At 38.6% G+C, this 20,727-nt stretch overlaps 1 protein-coding gene and 1 non-coding gene across 7 annotated transcripts in view; both read right to left on the reverse strand.

Annotated features, from left to right (window-relative positions):
- The window catches only part of Ubap2 (ubiquitin associated protein 2), a 118,858-nt gene that overhangs the window by 21,258 nt on the left and 76,873 nt on the right, over positions 1 to 20,727 (reverse strand). For all 6 annotated transcript variants that reach the window (XM_010619220.3, XM_010619216.3, XM_010619219.3 and 3 more), the window contains 5 exons: positions 13,301 to 13,366; positions 9,807 to 9,859; positions 6,718 to 6,785; positions 4,704 to 4,893; positions 2,495 to 2,705 (listed from right to left, as the gene is read on the reverse strand). In XM_010619220.3, the coding sequence (XP_010617522.1) occupies positions 2,495 to 2,705; positions 4,704 to 4,893; positions 6,718 to 6,785; positions 9,807 to 9,859; positions 13,301 to 13,366 (588 nt within the window). The remainder of the gene's footprint in view (positions 1 to 2,494; positions 2,706 to 4,703; positions 4,894 to 6,717; positions 6,786 to 9,806; positions 9,860 to 13,300; positions 13,367 to 20,727) is intronic.
- LOC117284369 lies at positions 4,489 to 4,569 on the reverse strand. The gene has a single exon (XR_004515457.1). It is a non-coding gene; the product is annotated as a small nucleolar RNA SNORD121A (small nucleolar RNA).

Here is a 20,727-nt window from a genome sequence, read left to right on the forward strand (position 1 = left end):
TGAGAAATTTTTTTGGTTAATTTTTTTTTTTTTTTTTTTTTTTTTTAGGGTCTGGGGATTATAAGCACAGCCTCATGCATGCTAGGCAAGCACTCTGTCATTGAGCTATATCTCCAGACCTTTATTTTATTTTTTTAATTTTGACAGAGGGCTTGCCAAACTGTCCAGGCCAGCCTCAAACTTGCAGTCCTCCTGCCTCAGCCTTTTCATTAGTTATTGGGTGTCTGGTTTTTTTTTAAACCTAGAATGTAAACATGTGGCACCATGATTAGTCATGAATCCATTTTTGAACTTGATACTAGAGGCATATACCAAAAAGACAGGCTTCATTATATGGGAATAACAATCCTTGTATCTACAAACTATCACTTGTTATCACTTGCATGCAAGAAAAGTAACATAGGAGACCTACAACTGTTATTAGAAAGATGCATTTGAAGGTTTCCCCATGCCTGGCATCTGAGAGCATGAAATGGTGGTATGTACAAGCAAAGAATGGCCAAGACTCTAACTAGTAAGTTCACTGTGTCCAGAATGTCTATACCAAGAAAGTGGTTTAGGCGAAGCAGCCATCACCCTTCAGAAAATTTGTACTTTTGTTACATGACGGGCAGAAAGTGCCCCCAATGGAATTTGAGGCTCTTCCTTGGAAGACATTACTTCAAGCCCAGTAGTCATCCCAGAAATTTCCAACATGCTATGCCATTTTATTGAGCACAGAAATGTGCTTCCCTGTCTCTCATTACTCCTAACCACAAATCAGCATGCACAAACAACTCTTATGATTAAAAGGACCTGTGCTAGCTGGGCGTGGTGGTGCACGCCTATGATCCCAGCACTCTCAAGGTTGAGGCAGGAGGACCACTGCAAGTTGAAAGCCAGCCTGGGTTACACAGTGACTTTAAGGCCAGCCTGAAATACACAGTGAGGAGTTGGGGACATAGCTCAGCAGCACAGCACCTGCCTGGCAAGCTTGTGGTCCTGAGTTCAATCACCAGTACACAACCCCAAAATAGAGCTGAAATACACAGTGAGATCATTAAAAAAAAAAAAAAAAAGAAAGAAAGAAAGAAAAACAGGGCTGGGAATGTAGCTCAGTGGTGCCTGGCAAGCTCAAGATTCTCAGTTCAATCCATAGTACCAAAAAAAAGAAAAAGTAATCTGCACTGCACCATAATATAGTGTGGCAAGTTAGCATAGGTAGTGAAGAATGGGTTAATGTCACCATTTCTGTAGGAATTTTGTTTTAAAAGAATCCAGCTTATTATACATGTTGCCTTTACAATATGCAACACAGAAAGTAAGACTTAACCTAATCATGGTAGACCCTGGCAAAATGTTAGAATGAGAAAGCATCACAGAGTGTTTTTGCAGTTCTGGGAATAAAGCCCAGGGCTTTGCACGTGTTAGGCAAATACTCTTCTACTGAGCTCTAGCCCCAGCCCCCTCAAATGTCATCAACATGCTGGGTAACTTCCCAAAAGAATTAAAAGAATCATACCACAGTAATATATGCTCACCCATGTTTACAGCAGCACACTCTGTAATAGCTAAAACTTGGAAACAGCCCAATTGCCCATCAGTTGGAGACTGGATAAAGAAAATGTGTTGTTGTTGTTGTTGTTGTTTTAATGAAATGGAGTAATACTCAGCCATAAAGAATGAGAAACTAAAAGTATAAATAAGGATCAAAATGTATAATTGATAATGTGAAGTAGTAAGTAAAGGCCTAAAGGAGTACAGGAAGTAGAAGGGGTAGGGGAAAGGAAAGGAAAGAAAAAAATATGAGAAAAGGAAAAAATGGAAACAAAGTTTTTATAAATAGGGAGGGGAGAAGGGTTGAAGGGAGAGCAGGGGTATGGGGAAAAAATAAGAACCAATATCCCTGGTACAGGAAAAAAAAAAACCCAAGATACATCGTGTAAAGGGACAAGATCCCAATGATGAATGTAACTGTACTGTATACCTAAAAAGTACCACTAAACTCAATGAAAATAAACAAACAAACAAATAAATAAATAAAATGTCAACATCCCACCTTCTGTCACAACTTCATTCTAACAGAGCTCAGAAAATTCTGTCTAGGAATTTACGCAGTGTTGTATCCTATTTGCATTCTCCTGCACATCTGTCAGGTATGTACTACTACTGCTGCTAATAACGACAAATAAATGCAGGTATTATACAACACCAAGAAGACTGATCTAACAACTGAAACATCTCAGGACAAGTTCCATTTTAGTATTCAAAAGTTGGGGGTGGAGGGAAGGGGAAAAAAAGAGACCTGACCTGCATTATGTATATGTACCAATTCCCATCAAGGAATGTAATCATTATGTAATGCAAATATGTACTAATTTTTTAAAAATGCAAATAGTTGAAATAAAAAAAGTTGTTTAATTCCTGGGACCAGTAGGGAAAAAAAAGTCAACATACTCTGCCAATGATTTAGCATGTTCTCAGGGAAAAACCAGCGCAAAAACAGTATACTTACCAAAGTGAGTGAGGACTGAGGGTTGGGATGCTGAGGGCTTGACGTCCCAAGAAGTAGTAGTTGTTGAGGAACTAGTACTATTCTGCTGTGAACTTTGGGTGGTGGTAAACTGGCCCAAACTTGGAGCTTTCAGGTCCAAAACCTGGGAGCTGGTGATATTAGCCAATTTTGATGGTGTAAGCTCTCCAAATCCTGAGCCGAGGACAGATGACTTTCAAGAGAAATAAAAGAACAAATTCTCAACAATAATGAATTTCTACTCTAGACTTTAAAAATACACCCAAATATTTTTAGAAATATTCTGGGGATTAGGGATTTAGTCAGTGCTTCCACCTCCTATCTCGAAAGCACAAGGTCCCAAAAAGAAAAAAAAAAAGTTTAAAAAATTATAACCTAGAACATTTGAACTAACTTCACCTTAAAAAATACTACATAAGCCGGGCATGGTGGCTCACGCCTGCAATCCCAGCACTTGGGAGGCTGAGGCAGGAGGATCGCTGTGAGACCAGCCTGAACTACATACTGAGTTCCAAATCAGTCTCAACTACATAGTGAGAACCTGTTTCAAAAAAACCAAAAACTACATAAAGGGCTGGGGATTTAGCTCAGCGTTTCCAGTGCCTGCTTCACAAGCACAAGGTCCCAAGTTCAATCCCTGGTACCAAAAACAGAAACAAAAAAAAATATAAGGGCAAAAATACTACATAAAAGTATAACTATGCAGTAAGAACTGACTGAATTAAGCAATCTTTCTTGATTCTGATAAAGGGTAAGAGAAATATTTGCTATGGATGTGAACAATGTTTTTCAAAGGATACCATAAACTCACAAATAACACTCCCCCACCCCCCAGTACCGGGGATTGAACTCGGGTCCTTGAGCTTGCAAGGCAGGCCACCAAACCGCTGAGCTAAATCCCCGACCCTCAGATAACACTTTTTTAACTGAATATAGTGGTACATGCTATAATTCCAGCACTCTGGAAGCTGAGGCAAAAGGATTGAAAGCTTGAGCCCAACCTGGGCCAATAAAGTGACTTAGTGAAACCCTATCTCAAAATAAAATATCAGGGGGAGGGGGGTATACCTGGGGATGTAGCTTAGTGACAAGATTCTGGATTCAATCCCTAGCACCCCCCCAACACAGTGACATTTTAAAAATCTAGTTGCTTATTTATTTTGGCTTTCTGAGACAGGGTCTATGTAGTTCAGGCTAGCCTTGAACTCACTATGTAGTCCCATCTAGCCTTCAACTCACAGTGATCCTCCTTTTGTCCAAGTACTATGATTGAGGTGTGTCCCACCATGCCCAGACATCACTTTTTTCAAACAAAAGAAACAGAAGGAAACAAAAAACATGAAAAACAAAGAAAAATAATACTTTCTTAGTCTGTGTCTCTAACTATTAAGTCTACTCAGATGCTGCTCTCCCTCTTAGGCTACACAATCTCTATCACACATCAGCAAGTTTTAGCAAATACATTATTTTGTGGGCTTTAAAATGCAATGGGGCCGGGGATCTAGCTCAGCGGTTCCATTGCCTGCCTCACAAGCGAAAGGCTCTGAGTTCAATCCCCGGAACCCAAAAAATAATAAAATAAAATAAACTCACTAGGTCAGTGCTGTCTGCCTAACCCTACGTAACAATACAGGGCCTCTCAACATCACCTCACTGAGACAATAAAAAGGGTTGCTGGGGATGTAGCTCAACAGCACAGTGCCTGCCTGGCAATGGCAAGCACAAGGTCCTGAGTTCAATTCCCAGTACCAAAAAATAAAAATAAAAAGGGGCAAAGTCTTAGCTCAACATAGTGAGGCTTGGGGTTCAACCATACACCCAAAAATCAACATTTTATTTATTTTTGTTTGTTCTGGTTTTAACATTTTAAACATAAACTTCAGCACAAATTCCAAAAAAATTACTAATAAGTATGCTTTTTATCTGATTATTAATTGAAAATGATTCAAGTATAATAAAGAAATATTTTTATCTTTGTCCAGGAAACTCAGTAGTTAAATTCCACACAGAATCATCAGATATGTGCTTGGAAATCATAACATCATTGTTTTCTGGACTCAAACCTACGGTAGAAATGTTAATATTTATATTATTTATGAGAAAATAATCATAAGGCATATGTCATCTTTTACACTACCACTATTTATGAGCATATCCCTTAAAATCCCATGCTAAAGTGAAAGTGAATTACCAGGCGTTGAGGAGAGTAGGAGGTGGCAGGAGTGGAGCTGCCAGGCCCTGGTGTCATCGGACTGTTGTGTTGAGAATTCGTGAAGACAAGGGCTTGGCCAAAGCCCTGCTGTTGGGAGGCTTCAAAAGCACTGACTTCTGACACTTGACCTGGAGGAACAGGCTTCTGGAGCAAGGATACTAGGTCAATGCTAAGCAAACAAAAAGCAAATGGAAGAATAAGTCATAAGCCAATCTTGCTAACAAATTCTAAGAGGGAACCTATGTAAATTTAAACTAGAAATTATCTGAGTAGAACCTTTGAACATGGAGGTTTTTTTAAATTTAAAAAATTATTTTGTTGTTTTTTGAGACAGGGTCTTGCTGCATAGTTCAGGCTAGCCTCTCAGCAATCCTAGAGCCTCAGCTTCCCAGATACTGGGATTACAAGTGTGCACCACCGTACCTGACTTGAACATGGAGTTTTAAAGGTTCTAAAGTCAAGTTGAAAGCATGGCTTTCAAGAAAACAAAAATAAGTGTACTGAAAAATATTCACAGAAATGACATGATGACTGATAGGAAAACGTGGAGTGATTAAGTAAACTGAATTTTCTGAAATTATTTCAAAAAATGAAAATGAGCCTACAAAATTATTGAGTCAAAAATATAGTAAACAGTATTTAGCTCAGTGGTGCCACTGCCTGCCTCAAAAGCTCAAGATCCTGAGTTCAATTCCTAGTACAAAGCACACACACACACATAAAACAAACAGCCAGATATGGTGGCCCACACCTGTAATCCCAGTGCTCGGGAAGCTACCAAGGCAATATATCACTTCAGGCCAGTCTGTGATACACAGTGAGTTCAACGCAAGCCTGAACCACACAACGTGACCCTGTCTCAAAAAGAAAAATGATGGGCCTGATGGCGCATGCCTGTGATCCCAGCACTTGGGAGGCTGAGGCAGGAGGATAACTACAAGTTCAAGGACAGCCTTGGCTACATAGTGAGTTCTAGGTCACCCTGGACTACACAGTAAGACCCTGTCTAAAAAACAAACATAAAAAGAACTATGAGTTTACTGCCCTACCCAAGGCAGAAGACCAGGTTGGGGGGGGGTGTCATCAGTGGTACCTTCAAAGGAAGATAAACAGGGCAGACAAAAAAAACAAAAACATGTTATTTGCACTGAACAAGAAATTGTGAGCCATAATACAACAATATACTATTGCAAAATATAACTGCTAATCCTCTTTATTTTCCTATTATAAATTCTTATAACTCTCATAGAGCATACAAAATCAAGCTTTTCTAACAGGCTTTCATCATTCCAGGTCATAGGATTGTGAAGTCACTTCCAAAAGTGTTTAGAATCATTGTGAAAACTATGTAAATAAAGTTCTCAAGAACTGAGGTCAGGGGCAAGGGGTTTAGCTCAGTGATTCTGCCACTTGGTGCAGAATTCAGTTCAGTACATGGTAAGACTGTTATTATTACCCCTTCTTTTCTGTAACTAATAAATTCAACTAGTAGCATCCACCCAAAATGAGAAGTTTGTATGCTGTTGGAGATCTAAACATATACTATGTATGAAGAAAACAAAGGATATTCTGTCAAAAAAGGAGAAGATTTACAAAAACAGAACCAAGAAATAGGGTTAACATAATCTCTGCAACTGCTGACAATCACTGCTTTTTGTTTGTCTGTTTTTTGAGACAGGGTTTCACTGACCTGGAACTCACTATGTAGCCCAGGCTGGTCTCAAACTCACAGAGATCCTCCTGCCTCAGCCTCCTGAGTGGTGGGATTACAGGCATGCGCCACCACGCCCAGCAATCACTGCTTTTTTAATTCATCAGGAGATACAACCAATTAGGAAATAACTGAAACTGTTAGTTCACCAGGTTAGTTTTCAGTAAAAGAGAAAAAACTAAGAGATCCAAAAATGACAAATGTTCTAAGGCCAAAGGTTTCAAGTATGCTTTGAATAACAAACAAATGATAGACAAAAGTAATGATGGACAAAGTGTTTACCTTTGCCTAGGTGTGACATCATTCTCTGCTGGAACAGATGAGGCAGTGAAGACTTTTGTTTCAGAAAGCTGTAGGGTAAGTTTGAAAAAAATATTTTTAATTTTGTCCTATGCAATACAAAACCAAAAAAATATTCTGAATATTCTTAACTTTTAGCCACTGGTTCTTTCTTTCTTGTTTTTGTTTTTTTTGGGTACATGGGATTGAACTTGTGTCCCTGTGCTTGCAAGGCAGGCAGCAGAACCACTGCACTAAATCCCCGGCCCGGTCCTTTCTTTCTTTCTTTTTTTTTTTTTGAGACAGGGTCTCAATATATAGTTGAGACTGACCTGACTCATTATGTAGACTCAGCAATCGAACTCACAGCAATCCTCCTGCCTCAGCAGTCCTTTCTTATAGCTCACCTAAAGCAGAGATGACTAGAACTTTCAGTGATAACAAACAGCCAGCTACACCCCACATGCCACAGATTCTCCACCACTGACCTAGTCTGTTTTACTCAATTTCCCCAGAGCACCATTCAGGCAGCGTTTGTTTACATACTATCCTGAGTATTGATCAGGCAGATGTCATTTCAGCTAGTCAATTTTTTTAATGAATAAATTTGATAAAATTGTCATTTTTATATTTCCTGTTACATTATAAAAATCAGCAAAAAAATATGCAATTTTTGGTCACCCTGTATTTAAATAATTGGACTGCTAAGTAGTTAAAGGAAAGGAAATAAACAAGGGACTATGTATGGCAAGTAATTTTCTTCAAGTGAAGGTAATTTTCAACCAATAAGCCTTACAAGAATGACCTCACTTCAGATAACTGGTAAGAAAAAATGGGAAATGACACTGAAATGAAGTTAAACTAGATTGAAATCCCAGTCTCATAACTATATTGGTTATTATAAAAAATATACATACAAAAAAAGTTACAAAACAAGCCAAGAAAGAGTAGAGAAGTTTGAAAAAGTGAAATAATTGATGTTTTCTTTCCCCAAAGATAGAGTATGTATTTTGTATTTAATTAATTTATATTAAGTCACAGGTTTCCTTTTTAAAGAAAAATTAATTTCATTGAGGTATAACACATACAATAGACCAAATATTCAAAAATGAGATTTGGCGTATGACTCCCATGAAATCATCACCAAAATCAAGACAATAAATATCTTCATTCCTCAAAAATTTTCCTGATAACCCTACACGCCTCACTTTCAGCATCAATCCTTTCTTTTTTCTTTCTCTTGGTACTGGGATTGAATTAAGGGCCTTCACACTAAGCCACACCCCTGGCTCTTTTTAAAAAATTCTGAGACAGAATCTTGCTAACACACTAAGATGATGCTCAGGCTGGGCTTGATTTTCTGATCCTTTTGCCATAGCCTCCCAGAGGGCTATGATTACAGTCATGCACCACTACACCTGGCTCTGACATGCTGGTTTTTGTTTTGTTGTTGTTGTTTTTTTATGAGACAGGGTCTCACTGTGTAGTTCAAACTGGCCTTGAACTCAGGGCAATCCTCCTCCTGCCTCAGCCTCCCACTTGCTGCGATTACAGGCAGGCTTCTAGAATTTTAGATGAACAAAAATCTTTTTAATAAAAGTGACTTTAATGAAATTAAAGTTTTCGGGCTTCTAAAGATACAATCAAGAGAATGGAAACAAGTTATAGAAAACAGTGAAATATTTGCAAATTACATATCTGATAAGGGACTTACCTAGAATATATAAAGACATTTCTAACTCAGTAATAAAAATACAACATTTTAAAAGGCAAAGGATCTCAATAGATATTTCTATAAGGAAGACATACAAATGATTAATAAGCAGATGTAAAGAGGCCTAAGATTATTAGTCCTCAGGAAAGATGCAATCAGTATCACAACCAGGTGCTATTTCACACTCATTATGGCTAGATTAAAAAACAACAGAAAAAAAACATTATAACAAGTGCTATAAAGATGTGAAGGAAATGGAGCCCTTGCACAATGCTGGTGACAATGTAAATGAAAAAATCTGGCAGTTACTCAAAAAGATAAGAGTCACAATATGACCTAGCAATTTCACTTAAAGGTATATATCCAAAATAAATGGAAAAAACAAGTCCACAAAAAAACTTCAACCCAAATGTTTATAGCTATATGATTATTTTTAAATTAATTTTATTGGTACATTTTAGATATATCTAATGATATATTCACCATAGGGAATGTGTATCTGTACATGATATATCTTGATTTTTCTTTTTCCCCCAATTCCCTCCCCTCCCTTCAATCCCTCTTCCTCTCCTTTATTTACAAAAGCTTTATTTCCATTTTTTCCTTTACATTCTCTTTTCTTAGATGAAAATTTTTTTTAGTATACATCCCTTTACTTGGCTTCTTTCACTTACCATAATTACTTTGAGGATTGTACATATTTTTTTGTTTGGTTTCTTTTGGTTTTGGTTTTTGGTACTAGGAATCAAACTCAGGATCCTGTGCTTGCCAGGCAGGCACACCACTGGGCTAAATCCCTGGCCCAAGATTTGTACATATTTTTAACTCAATTTTAGGGCACTCAGAATAAATGTTTTGAAATCCATTTGACATTAATGAAAAATACACTTCTTATATTTGCAATGTGAGAGTGGGCTTGGAAAAGCTAGAAAATGTTCTAATGAAGTAACATGGAAAACTAGTAAAAATAGTATTCAAAGGTTCCTTAATTTTTATTAACCCTAAATATCTCAGAATTCTGAAACACAGTATAAACTCAGACTTCCTGAGACATTAATACACAGGCAGAGCCAGCAGACAACAAAAATACTAAATTAATTACTGATTCAACATGGTCTTATATTACATCCTGTTCCAAGGAAACAATTAAGAGTCCCAAGGAATCTATTTTTGCCTTAAAGGAACTTCCAAATTTAATAAAAAGGCAAAATAAAATGAAAAGGAATAAAAGAGTGAGTTTAAAGCTTTACATAAGAAGTTTAAGGTAAACACGATAGAATCTGGATAGGACAGATACGAGAAAGTGTCTCAGGCCTTCTCCCAAGCACAGGTGGCCCCAACAATCACTAATGGATCTGATCTGACACCACACACTTACATCTTCAGTCCAGTCTTCCGTTGTCCACTCCTCCACAGAATTTTTCCAGGCACCTGTTGGGAAAACCATGATCCAAGTTCATAGAAGAAAGTCAAATATCATCTTATTCCAAAAGATTCCATATTATTTAATATACAATAACAAAAATACATAAATTCTTTTTAGATGCAACTTTATATTATTTACCTAAAAGCACATCAATGCTTCAAACTGATTTTACCTCTAAGTTAATATCCAAGCAATTCTGCCACGAGTAAGAAAATAGACACATTACTAATAAACAGTTAACAATGTGCTAATTCTTCATGTTATATATTAATTTTAAAAGAAATATGACCTAGACCTTTTTAGTGAATTGTGAATTATCACAATTTAGTGAATTGTGGATTAGTGAGTGAATTATCTGATTTAGAGAAACAATCTTCTTATATTTACTCCACTAAGTGGTTTCCTCATAGGTCTCCAACACAATTAACATTATTCCACATCCTCACATCAAGTCTCCTCCTGTACTTCTGGAGGAGAGTTGTGTATTCAATATAATTCAATTTGTACATCATCCATGCAACACTTAACTGTTGAAGAAAAATGTTGGTATTCAAATAATGCTAAAAGTTCTTACAGATCATGTAGAACCACAGGCCCTTTACATTAAAGCACACCTGGAAACACATACTCAGAGGTAATGCTTTTAAAGGATGACCAAGATATTAACTATAACCATCCCAGAGAGTGGAATTATGCAAGTTTTCAGTTTCCTTATGGGAAGAAAGGAGTTAAGCATCTGACATGCAAAATCTCATTTTGCATCAAAACCTTTTGTGGGGAAGGGGCAGGAAGGAGGGAAATAACCCTGAAGGGATTAAAAAAATGAAAGCAGATGACCAGGTCTAAGTTGCACAGAATCATGCAAATAACCTAATAGCCAGTCTCCTTAGGAATTAAATCACTGCCAATTCCTAGGAAAAGAGCCTGTATCTGTGGAATGCCGTTAAGAGACCAGATTGAAGCCAGGCATGGTGGCTCATGCATGTAATCCCAGCACACGGGAGGCTGAGGCAGGGGTATTGCTGTGAGTTCGAGACCAGCCAGGGCTACCTAGTGAGTTCCAGGTCAGTCTCTACTACATAGTGAGACCCTGTCAAAAAACAAAACCAAACAAAAAAAAAGAGAAAGACCAGATTGAGGACTGGTTACAGCAAACATTGACAGAATTCATGCTTTTGTGGTACCTGGTTCCTTATAAAATGTTACAAAAACTGTGCTACTCTATGAATATAAAATGGAAATTATTCAAAACCAGACATTTCTGGTATGTCACTTAGAAACTTCACCTGCTGGATGGGTGTGCTGGCACACACCTGTAATCCTAGTACCCTGGGAGTCTGAAGCAGAAGGATCAAAAGTTAGAACTCAACCTGGACAATTGAGGAAGACTGCATCAAAGTAAATAAATTTTCAAAGGTGGGGTGTAGTAGTGCGCACCTATAATCCCAGCATTTGGGAGGCTCAGGTAGGAAGAACACTGAGTTCAAGGCCAGCCTGAACTATGAAATTAAATAAATAAGATAAAAATGAAAATAAGGAGGGGCTGGGACTGTAGCTTACTATGAAGGCCCTGGGTTCAACCTCCATTATCACAAAAGAGATGGGAGGGAGAAAAGAAACCTCATGTATTGCTATGAACCATAGTGCTGCAGGAAGGAAAACCATGGGTCCCATAATCTTTCCTCGATTCTTCTGTGCCTCTTGACAGCTTACATCCTTAAATTATTAACAGAGTTTATTACTGACAAATATTTAAATTAACAACCTGATCATTCTGTTGGCTCACTTCGCAGACCTTAAAATGGTTTCCATGCTTTCCCCAGAAGTGACAAAAACAAATATGAATTTATGTATTCCCACATCCCTTTAGTTTCTTTTTAGGGCTGGTGATTTAGCTCAGTGGTGCCACCGCCTGCCTCGAAAGCACAAGATCCCGAGTTCAATCCCCCATACCACACCCCCCCAAAAAGTTTCTTTCTTTGTCAGGCATGGTGGTACACACCTATAATCCCAGCTCCTGGAAGGCTGGAGGAGAAAAACCACCAGCAACTTGGAGGTCAGACTGAATTACATAGCAAGACCCTGTCTCAAAACACCAAAAATAGCCAGGCATGGTGGTGCATGCCCATAATCCCAGCACTCCGGTGGCTGAGGCAGGAGGATCACTGTGAGTTCAAGACCACCAGCCTGGGCTACATAGTGAGTTTCAGGTCAGTCTTAACTATATAGAGAGACCCTGTCTCAAACAAACAAACAAACAAAAAACAAACAAAACACCAAAAATTAATATTTTCTTGTTTTTCATTTTTGCACCTCCTACACCCTCCATAGTTTTTAGTATTTTGAGACAGGGGAACCTCTCTTTCTTTTTGTTTTTTTGAGACAGGGTCTTGCTATGTAGTTCAGGCTGACCTTAAACTTGGGGTGATTCTCCTGCCTCAGCCACCCCAATTCTGGGATTATAGGAATGAGCCACCACACCTGGTGAGGGTCTCTTAAAGTATATTTAAAAAGTTATAATTTAAATGAAAAATACAAAATGCAACTATCCTCAGTAGGAAATCAGTAGTGGAAGCTCTGTTCTCTTGGTTCTACACAAGCCTCTTAGCACACACAGTGTCCCAAGAAGCTAAATGAATCTGAGGCAGATCACCCATCTATACTTCACTCACATTCTTTTACAATATGACTTTAAATACAAATATAGAATCTCTAATCTTTTTTTGTGGTACAAAGGATTGAACCCATGGCCTTTGTACTGACCTATAACCCCAGCCCTTTTTTATTTTGAGACAAGTTCTCACAAGTAGCTAAATTGCCCAGGCTCGCCTCCAACTGATCCTTCTGTTTCAAGCTCCCAGAGTGCTGGCATTACAGCATGTGTACCACCCCATGCCAGGGGCCTGGGCAACTGAGTGACACTATCTCAAAATAAATAAAAAGCATCTCAGGGCCGGGGATTTAGCTCAGCGGTTCAGTGGCCTGCCTTGCAAGTGCAAGGACCTGAGTTCGATCCCCGGTACCCCCTACCCAAAAAAAAGCATCCCTAGGGCAAATCCCCAGCATCAGGGAGAGAGGAAGAACAAGAGAGAAGAGAGAGGAAGGCAGAGAGGGACAGAAGAATGGAGGAAGGGAAAAATAAAGAACGTTTTACAAGATTCTTTTTAAATTTTTGGTGTTGTGTCTTTTTTGCGGTGCTGGGGATCAAAACAGGGCCTCATACAAAGTAGAAAAATTATCTACTATGTTACAGCTCCATGCCCATAAAATTCTTTGTTTTTGGTTGTTTGAGCCAAAGTCTAACTATGTAGGCTAGGCTGGCCTCTAATTTGCAGCAATACAATCCTCCTGTCTCAGCCTCTGGAGTGCTGGCATTAGAGGCATGTGCCACCACATCTGGCTACAAGATTCTTAAATAAGTAAATTTAAAAAAATGTATTTCATACCTTTGAGTCCATATGAACTTTTATTTGGCAGATCTTGGGTTATGTTGTGAGTATGAGTTGCCAGTTCTGTGAATCAATATAAAATGGAAAATTTTAACATATCAAAACAATGAAAGTAATCACAAAAGCAAATGATCAGCACATGAAAAAGTGTCAAAACTAAGTACAGTAGACCCACATCTGTAGTTGCAATTTCTATGGTCTAAAAATAGTAAGTGGAAAATTCAAGACAGACAAACAGAAAGAACAACCACATTCATGTAACTATTTTAATAAAATATTAACTTCCATTATTAACTATCATTATTCTTTTACTGTATCTAATTTATAAATTAAATTTCATCATATATGTATGTATAAAAACCACACACACACACACACACACACACACACGGAGAGATTTGGTACTATCCCCGGACAGGCCTTCACTGGAGGTTTTGGAGCATATCCCTCAGGGACAAGGTGGGGGCACTATTGTACTGTATGTGCTGCTGTACCATCCAAGGAGAGGGAAATGTATTGCAGCCCATACTGTGATATGATACTGTGACTCAACCTGTGATGCTCCCCAAAATTAAAACTAAAGTCCCTTCATTTATTGTGTGTGAAGATTTGTGCTGATGTCTCCTGAACATTCAAATTACATCAAATATCACTGTTTTCAGTGACTACACGAACCAGGCTTCCTTCCTATTTGAGCTTTTCAGGTTTTTTTGACGTGTTATTTTTTAGCAAGTTTAGATATCAGCATTTATTTATAAATTAGGCCACATACCAGTTTTTCTAGCTTGGGTAACATGAATTTTCCTCATAGCCAAGAACAGATTCCTATTATACTGCCAAAAAGTCCAATTTCTGAGCCTATAGGGTTAAGGGCCAATCTTAGAACTCTGTCTCATCAACAAGACAGTATTAAAACTTTGAGACCTCTGGAGAAATGGCCAGTACTCCACCCACTGATGAAACCCTTCAACTGTGTTTACAACAAACTCATACTGCTTAACTACATGTTTTTCAACAAGAAATCTACTCTAGCGAGATCAAGAGAAAGGAAAAGGAGCAAATGGAAGAGAAAGGGGGAAAAGAATGAATGGGCATAGCTAAGCTACCAAGTAACTAAACATTCTGTTCCAATACCTGAGTCTTCTTTTTTTATTTTTAAGAGTCTCACTATGTAGTTCAAAGTGGCCTTGAACTCACTATGTAGCCCAGCCTGGACTTAAACTCGCAGTGATCCTCCTGCCTCAGTCCCTGCAGTGTTGGAATTCAAATTAGTGGAGGTTAAAGCCACTATAAATATTACATATGTGTTTTCATTCCACCTTTGTTAAAACTTAGCAGTGGGACTATAAGGATGCATGGTGAAGGTGCATTCTACCTCAGACATATATGTATGTGTGTGTGTGTGTGTGTGTGTGTGTGTGTGTGTGTGTGTGTGTGTATATATATATATATATATATATATATATATTTGAGTTCCAGGTATTTCACTGTCCTCACTAGCAACTTGGCATTTCTTTTTTTTGGTACCAGGGACTGAACTTGGGTCCTTGCGCTTGCAAGGCAGGCCACCGAACCACTGAGCTAAATTCCCGGCCTCTTTTTTTTTTTTTTTTTTAATTTCTTTTAAATCTATTTTAACAGAAGAATGATAGTAACTTACTCTTTGTGTCTTTCTGATAACTAAGGATGAATATATTTTTGTGGGCTTACTTACCATCCATGTATCTGCCTTTGAGAAACACAAGGTCAAATCTTTTGCTATTATATATATATGATATGTATACACTGCTCTACATCATTTTTTATTGTGGTAAAATATACATTGCATAAAATTTTCCATTTTAAATTTAAGGCTAGAATTCAGTGGCGCTAACTACATTCACAATGTTGGAAACCATTACCACTATCAATTTCCTAAACTTCCCCTCTTTTTGTACATTTTTAACTCTTCTTTTTTTGGGGGGGGTCTTTTTAATAAATTGAATTATTTATTTCTAAATTCATTATCAGGCATGGACTTTGTAAATATCTCTCACTGACAATAGCTTGCCCTTCATTTCTCTCCTCTCTCTTTCTCTTCCTTAGAAGACTTTTTATTGGAAAAAAGGAGAACAGCTCCTGGATTTTCAGGAGGGGTCCAGAATGGAGTAGCCACATGGTCCACTGATGCATAACTAATTACAGATAAACCGAGCACAGGAATTACTTGTTTGGTGGCCACCTATCACAGGTAGCTGTTTTATTCTCTGGGATTACAGGTGTGGAGCATCATCCCTAGCTGGTGGTTACAACACTATATACATTTAATTCATACACCTGTGCTCCTAAGAAAGGGTAAATTCCATCATATATAAGTAAATGTCAACAGATTTTTAAAAACACATCAATGGAGAAAATTTTCACATGATAGATTATTAGTGATTATTAAATTCAAAGATAGACTCAATTTAAACTAAAGTTTATAGGAGCTGAGGAAACAGCTCAGTGGTAGGACCCTTGCACATTATGCATAAGGTGCTGGGTCCAATCCCCAGCACCAAAAACCACTAAAGTTTACAATAATGAGACGTAACATGCCTGTAATCCCAGACACTTCATATGCTGAGGCAAGAGGATCCAAATTTCAAGGTCTGCTTGAGCAACTTTGACCTTTTCTCAAAAATAAAAATGAAAAGTCAATGGCAGTACACACACCTGTACTCCCAGCACTTTGGAGGCTGAGGTAGGAGGATCACAAGCACAAGTCCCACTTGGGCAACATGGCCAGACTCTGTCTCAAAATAAAAAAAAAAAAAAAAAAAAAATGAAGGTTGGAGATTATCTCAGTGGTAGAGTGCTTCACTAGCATGTGCATGTGCAAGGCCCTGCAAAGCTCCCCAAAATTAAGACTAAAGTCCCTTCATTTATTGTGTCTAATTTCACCAATACTATCTTAAATTTTTTCTAGGCAGAAGTCTCTTGATCCCACATATGTTCAGGTTCATTCATGTTCACTTGTTATGACGTTACTCTCAATTTTTTTTTCTCATTTTCTGTTTGTTATGATTTACAGAAATACATCTATTGTGGTACTTTGTACCTCACACACTGTTTACCTCCCTCATTAATTCTAATGACTGGTCTACAGATTCTTTAACAGTGTCATGAGAAATGACAGGGCTTTTTCTCCCATTTTAGGCCTATGACCTCTCCCTCAATCCCTGTTTTTTTGTTGTATTTTTGTTTCGTTTTGTTTTTTGTTTTTGGTATTGGAGATCAAACTCAACACCTTGTGCTTGTAAGGGAGGCATGGTGCCCCTAAGCTAAATCCCCAGCCCCCCATCTCCATTTTTGCAGTTAGACCCTGTTATGGCTTGTAGCTACATGTCTCCCCAAAGCCTCCTGCAAGTATAGGTGGGGCTTGAGAGGTGCCTGGAACATGGGCATGTGATAACTGGATTCGACCCGTGACTGGTTTAGTTGCGGGTGATAGGATTACTGAGAAGAGAAACGCCATCCTGGGAGTGGGTGGCACCAACCAATAGGCTTATAGCCTATTGCAATATAAAAAGCAGAAGGGCTGGGTGAAGTGGTAGTTCAAGGTGTGCTCCACACTGAGTTCAAAGCCAGCCTGAACCACACAAAGAGAACCTGTCTCAAAAAACAATCAAACAAACAAACACACAAAATAAATAAAAAGAAGACAAGCAGGGTTGCTGCATTCTGCCCACCATGTCATGGACTATTTCTCCTATGCCATGCCACACTGCCTTGGAGGCTGCCTACAATGCACTGAAATCTCTACAAACTGTGAGCTAAAATAAACTTTTCTTCCTTTATTTGTGGGTATTGGGTATTTTGTCTCAGAAATAAGGAAGTAAACAAGACAGAGCTTCAATATAATGGTAAACAAAAGCAGTAAAAAAAAGCACTTCTTTTCCCCCCTGAATTGGAGATTAAACCTAGGGCCTTCACAAAGAACTACAACCCCAGCACGTTTTTTTTTGTTTTTTGTTTTTTTTGGTACCAGGGAATGAACTCGGGACCTTGCATTTGCAAGGTAGGCATGGTGCTCACTGAGCCAAATCCCCTGCCAACTTTTATTTTGTATTTTAAGATGGGGTCTCACTAAACCGGGACTGAATTTGAACTTTCAATCCTTCTGCCTCAGCCTCCCAGAGTGCTAGAATAACTTTTTTTTTTCAAGACTGGGTCTTGCTGTGTAGTTCCAGCTGGGCTTGGAACTACATAGTCTAGGCTAACCTAGAACTCACAGCAATCCTCTGTCTCAGCCTCCTAAGTGCTGGGATTACAAGCATGTGCCACGATGCCCAGCTAGAGTGCTAGAATTATAGGTGTACACCATCATACCCTGCTGAGACCAAGAACTCTTATCTTGTTCTGGAAGAAAAACCTAACTCCTTTAACTGTAATAAATAATAGAGTTTAGGGGCCAGGGATATAGCTCAGTGGCACTGTGCCTGCCTGGCAAGTGCAAGGTCCTGAGTTCAATCCCCAGTACCAAAACACAAACAAAGAACCATAACAGAGTCTAGTAGATATGCTTTATCTAATTAAGAAAATTTTCTTGCATTCCCAACTTCCAGGTGTTATTGGTTTAAAAATTGAGTGCTTTTAAAACATTCATGAATAGATATTTAATGTTGCCAAGTGCTTTTCCTTATTAAAATAAGATGTATTTTCACCTTAGTTCCATCAAGTAAATATAGTTATGCTTTTACATACAACGTATACCATCAAATCCAACTTGGGGGGTGCTGGGAAGTGAATATAAACCCTCTACACTGAGCTACATCCTGTTCTTTTTTAGTTTTTACTCTGAGACAGGGTCTCACTAAATTGAATTGGCAAGGATTAAACTCTGGGAGTACAGGTCTGTATTTGACCCATGCCTAGCTCCAATCCCACTTTTTAAAGAATAAAACTGAACAGTCTGTACTATATTGGCAATATTTGCAACCATCATAACCTCACTCCTAAAATAAACTCAATACCAATTATTAGGGCACTCCCATTACCACCAAATTGTTCCCATCCTAGATAACTACCAATCTATTTGCTATTCTTATGTATTTGGCAAATCTGGACATTTAAAATCAATGAATCACAAAATACAAAAGATTCGATCCTTTGTGACTGACAATAAGTTATTTTATATTTAGTGTAACATTTGATCCATGGCTGATCTATGGTGTAGGATGGATCCTTCAGTTTTTATGACTGAACAGTATTCCATTAAATGAGTAATTCCCATTTTGATTATTAATTCTTCCACTGACAATGGATTGTTCCTACTTTTTGATAATTACAAGCTCCACTGCTGTGAACATTTCTATACAAAGTTTTAATAGAACCCATATCTTCCATTCTCTTGGGTTTATGTATGCAAGTTGACAGACTTTAAATCTGAGTATCAAGAATAAATCTGAGGGGAACCACCGCTGCTCCCAACCCAGCCGCCATCACTCAAGCACCGGGAGGTAGGCTGGGCCCCGATCCACCACGGGAAGGAGAACCACACCTGCTCCCGACCCAGCAGCCATTGCTCAAGCACCAGGAAGGTAGCCGCGCGGGCGCCCCTGAACCCCCATACCCACGCCCCCCGCGCACTCTCAGACCTGCTGACTGTGCCAGTCTTTGGACCCACTCTGCAAAGACAGAGGTGGCCAGCAAGGGTATTTTTCTGAGTTCCCAACTTTGAACATCTTTAAAGAAAGAGCGTGGGAAACCTGTAATAGAACGTTGCGGAGTTCAACCATTCAGAAGGATGGGGAACTCAATCTGGGCCTTGCAACCCGAGGTCAGTCAGCGATATGGGGTTCAGCCATCAGCTAACTGAGATCAGGGGTCTTGCATCCTCGCTGTCTGAGCCATTAAATGGTAAATACACTATATTGAAATTGTGTTCACTGCAGACATGTTCTGGACTGCTTCTTGATTTCAACTTAATTCAAATGATTTAAGGGTGATAGACTAGTGACCACCACAGGTGGTCAATGTCCAAGTTGTGCTTGATCTTAATGTGTTGCTGATTGTATCAGTTGGGGTAAAGCATTGCTGTTGATTTGATGAGCTGTTTTCTCTGATGTTATGAAGATGAGAATGTCCGCGGGTCATTAGAGTCACAGAAGCTAGGGTGCAACTATATCAGGAAGATTTGGGTGATAATCCAGAGATTAAACCAAGGACAGTCCAACAATAAAAATTAAAATGAGAAAACACTTAAGCAAGACACAAGGACAGACTTCCAGTTTACCAATGGCAAACAGTAGGGCAAATGAGGATGAAAAAGCCGATAGTGAACCGCCAGGACACCCTGAACTCAAAGCACAGGAAGTAACAAAAACAGATCAATCAGGCTCTGGAAAAATTCAAAATAAAAATAATTTCCCAGATAACCATAGAGATAGTGAGCAAAATGGAAGTCGTGATTGGAGACTCTAAAGCAGAAACTGACAAAAAAATAGATCAGCTCAGGACCATGATAGAAGCCATGAAGGCCCAGCATAAGAAAGAAATGGAAAAAATAAATGCCCAACATAGGAAAGAAATGGAATCCATAAAACAGATTCAAGCAGATATCCAGGAGATTAAACACTCCATAGAAAGTGTACGCAACAGAATAAAAGAATGTGAAGATAGTCTCTCAGATATAGAAGATAAGACTGCAGTCAGTGACCGTGAAAAGAGAGGTCTCTTAAAAACAGTAAGAGATCATGAGAAATCGATCCAACAACTCCTAGATGATGCAAAGAAGAATAACATAAGACTGATAGGAATACATGAAGTAGCAGGAGAAAATACAAAGGACTCTAAAAAGCTGTTCACAGAATTAATGACAGAAAACTTCCCAAACAGAGGGGAAGAATTTGACATTCAGATAACTGAGGCATATAGGACCCCAACTAGCTACAATCAAAAAAAATCTACACCTAGACATATAATAATCAAGATCCCAGAAACCCAACAGAAGAACAGAATACTACAAGCGGTAAGAGACAAGAAACAAATCACATACAAAGGAAAGCCCATCAGAATCACAGCAGACTTTTCAACACAAACCCTTGGGGCAAGAAGAGCCTGGAATGAGATATTTCAAGTACTAAAAGAGAACAACCTCCAACCATGTATCCAGCAAAACTCTTTCAAAATGGATGGGGAAATAAGACACTTCCACGACAAAGAACACCTGAGAAACTACATGAATACCAAACCAGCACTACAAGCAATTCTAAACAAGATCCTAGAAAAAGACAGTGAAGGCAACAACACCATGAGGCCCAACAGAGCAAATCAAATAGGCTAGGCAAGAAATTAAAAGGAGAAGGTGAAAAAGTAAAAAGAGTCAACAAAAGGCCAATAACATGTCAATAATAAGTCAGTACATATCAGTTATAACCAGCAATGTCAATGGCCTCAACTCA

Source organism: Fukomys damarensis, unplaced genomic scaffold (assembly GCF_012274545.1).
Source record: "Fukomys damarensis isolate Sample0158 unplaced genomic scaffold, DMR_v1.0_HiC HiC_scaffold_36, whole genome shotgun sequence".
Lineage (NCBI taxonomy): Eukaryota > Metazoa > Chordata > Mammalia > Rodentia > Bathyergidae > Fukomys > Fukomys damarensis.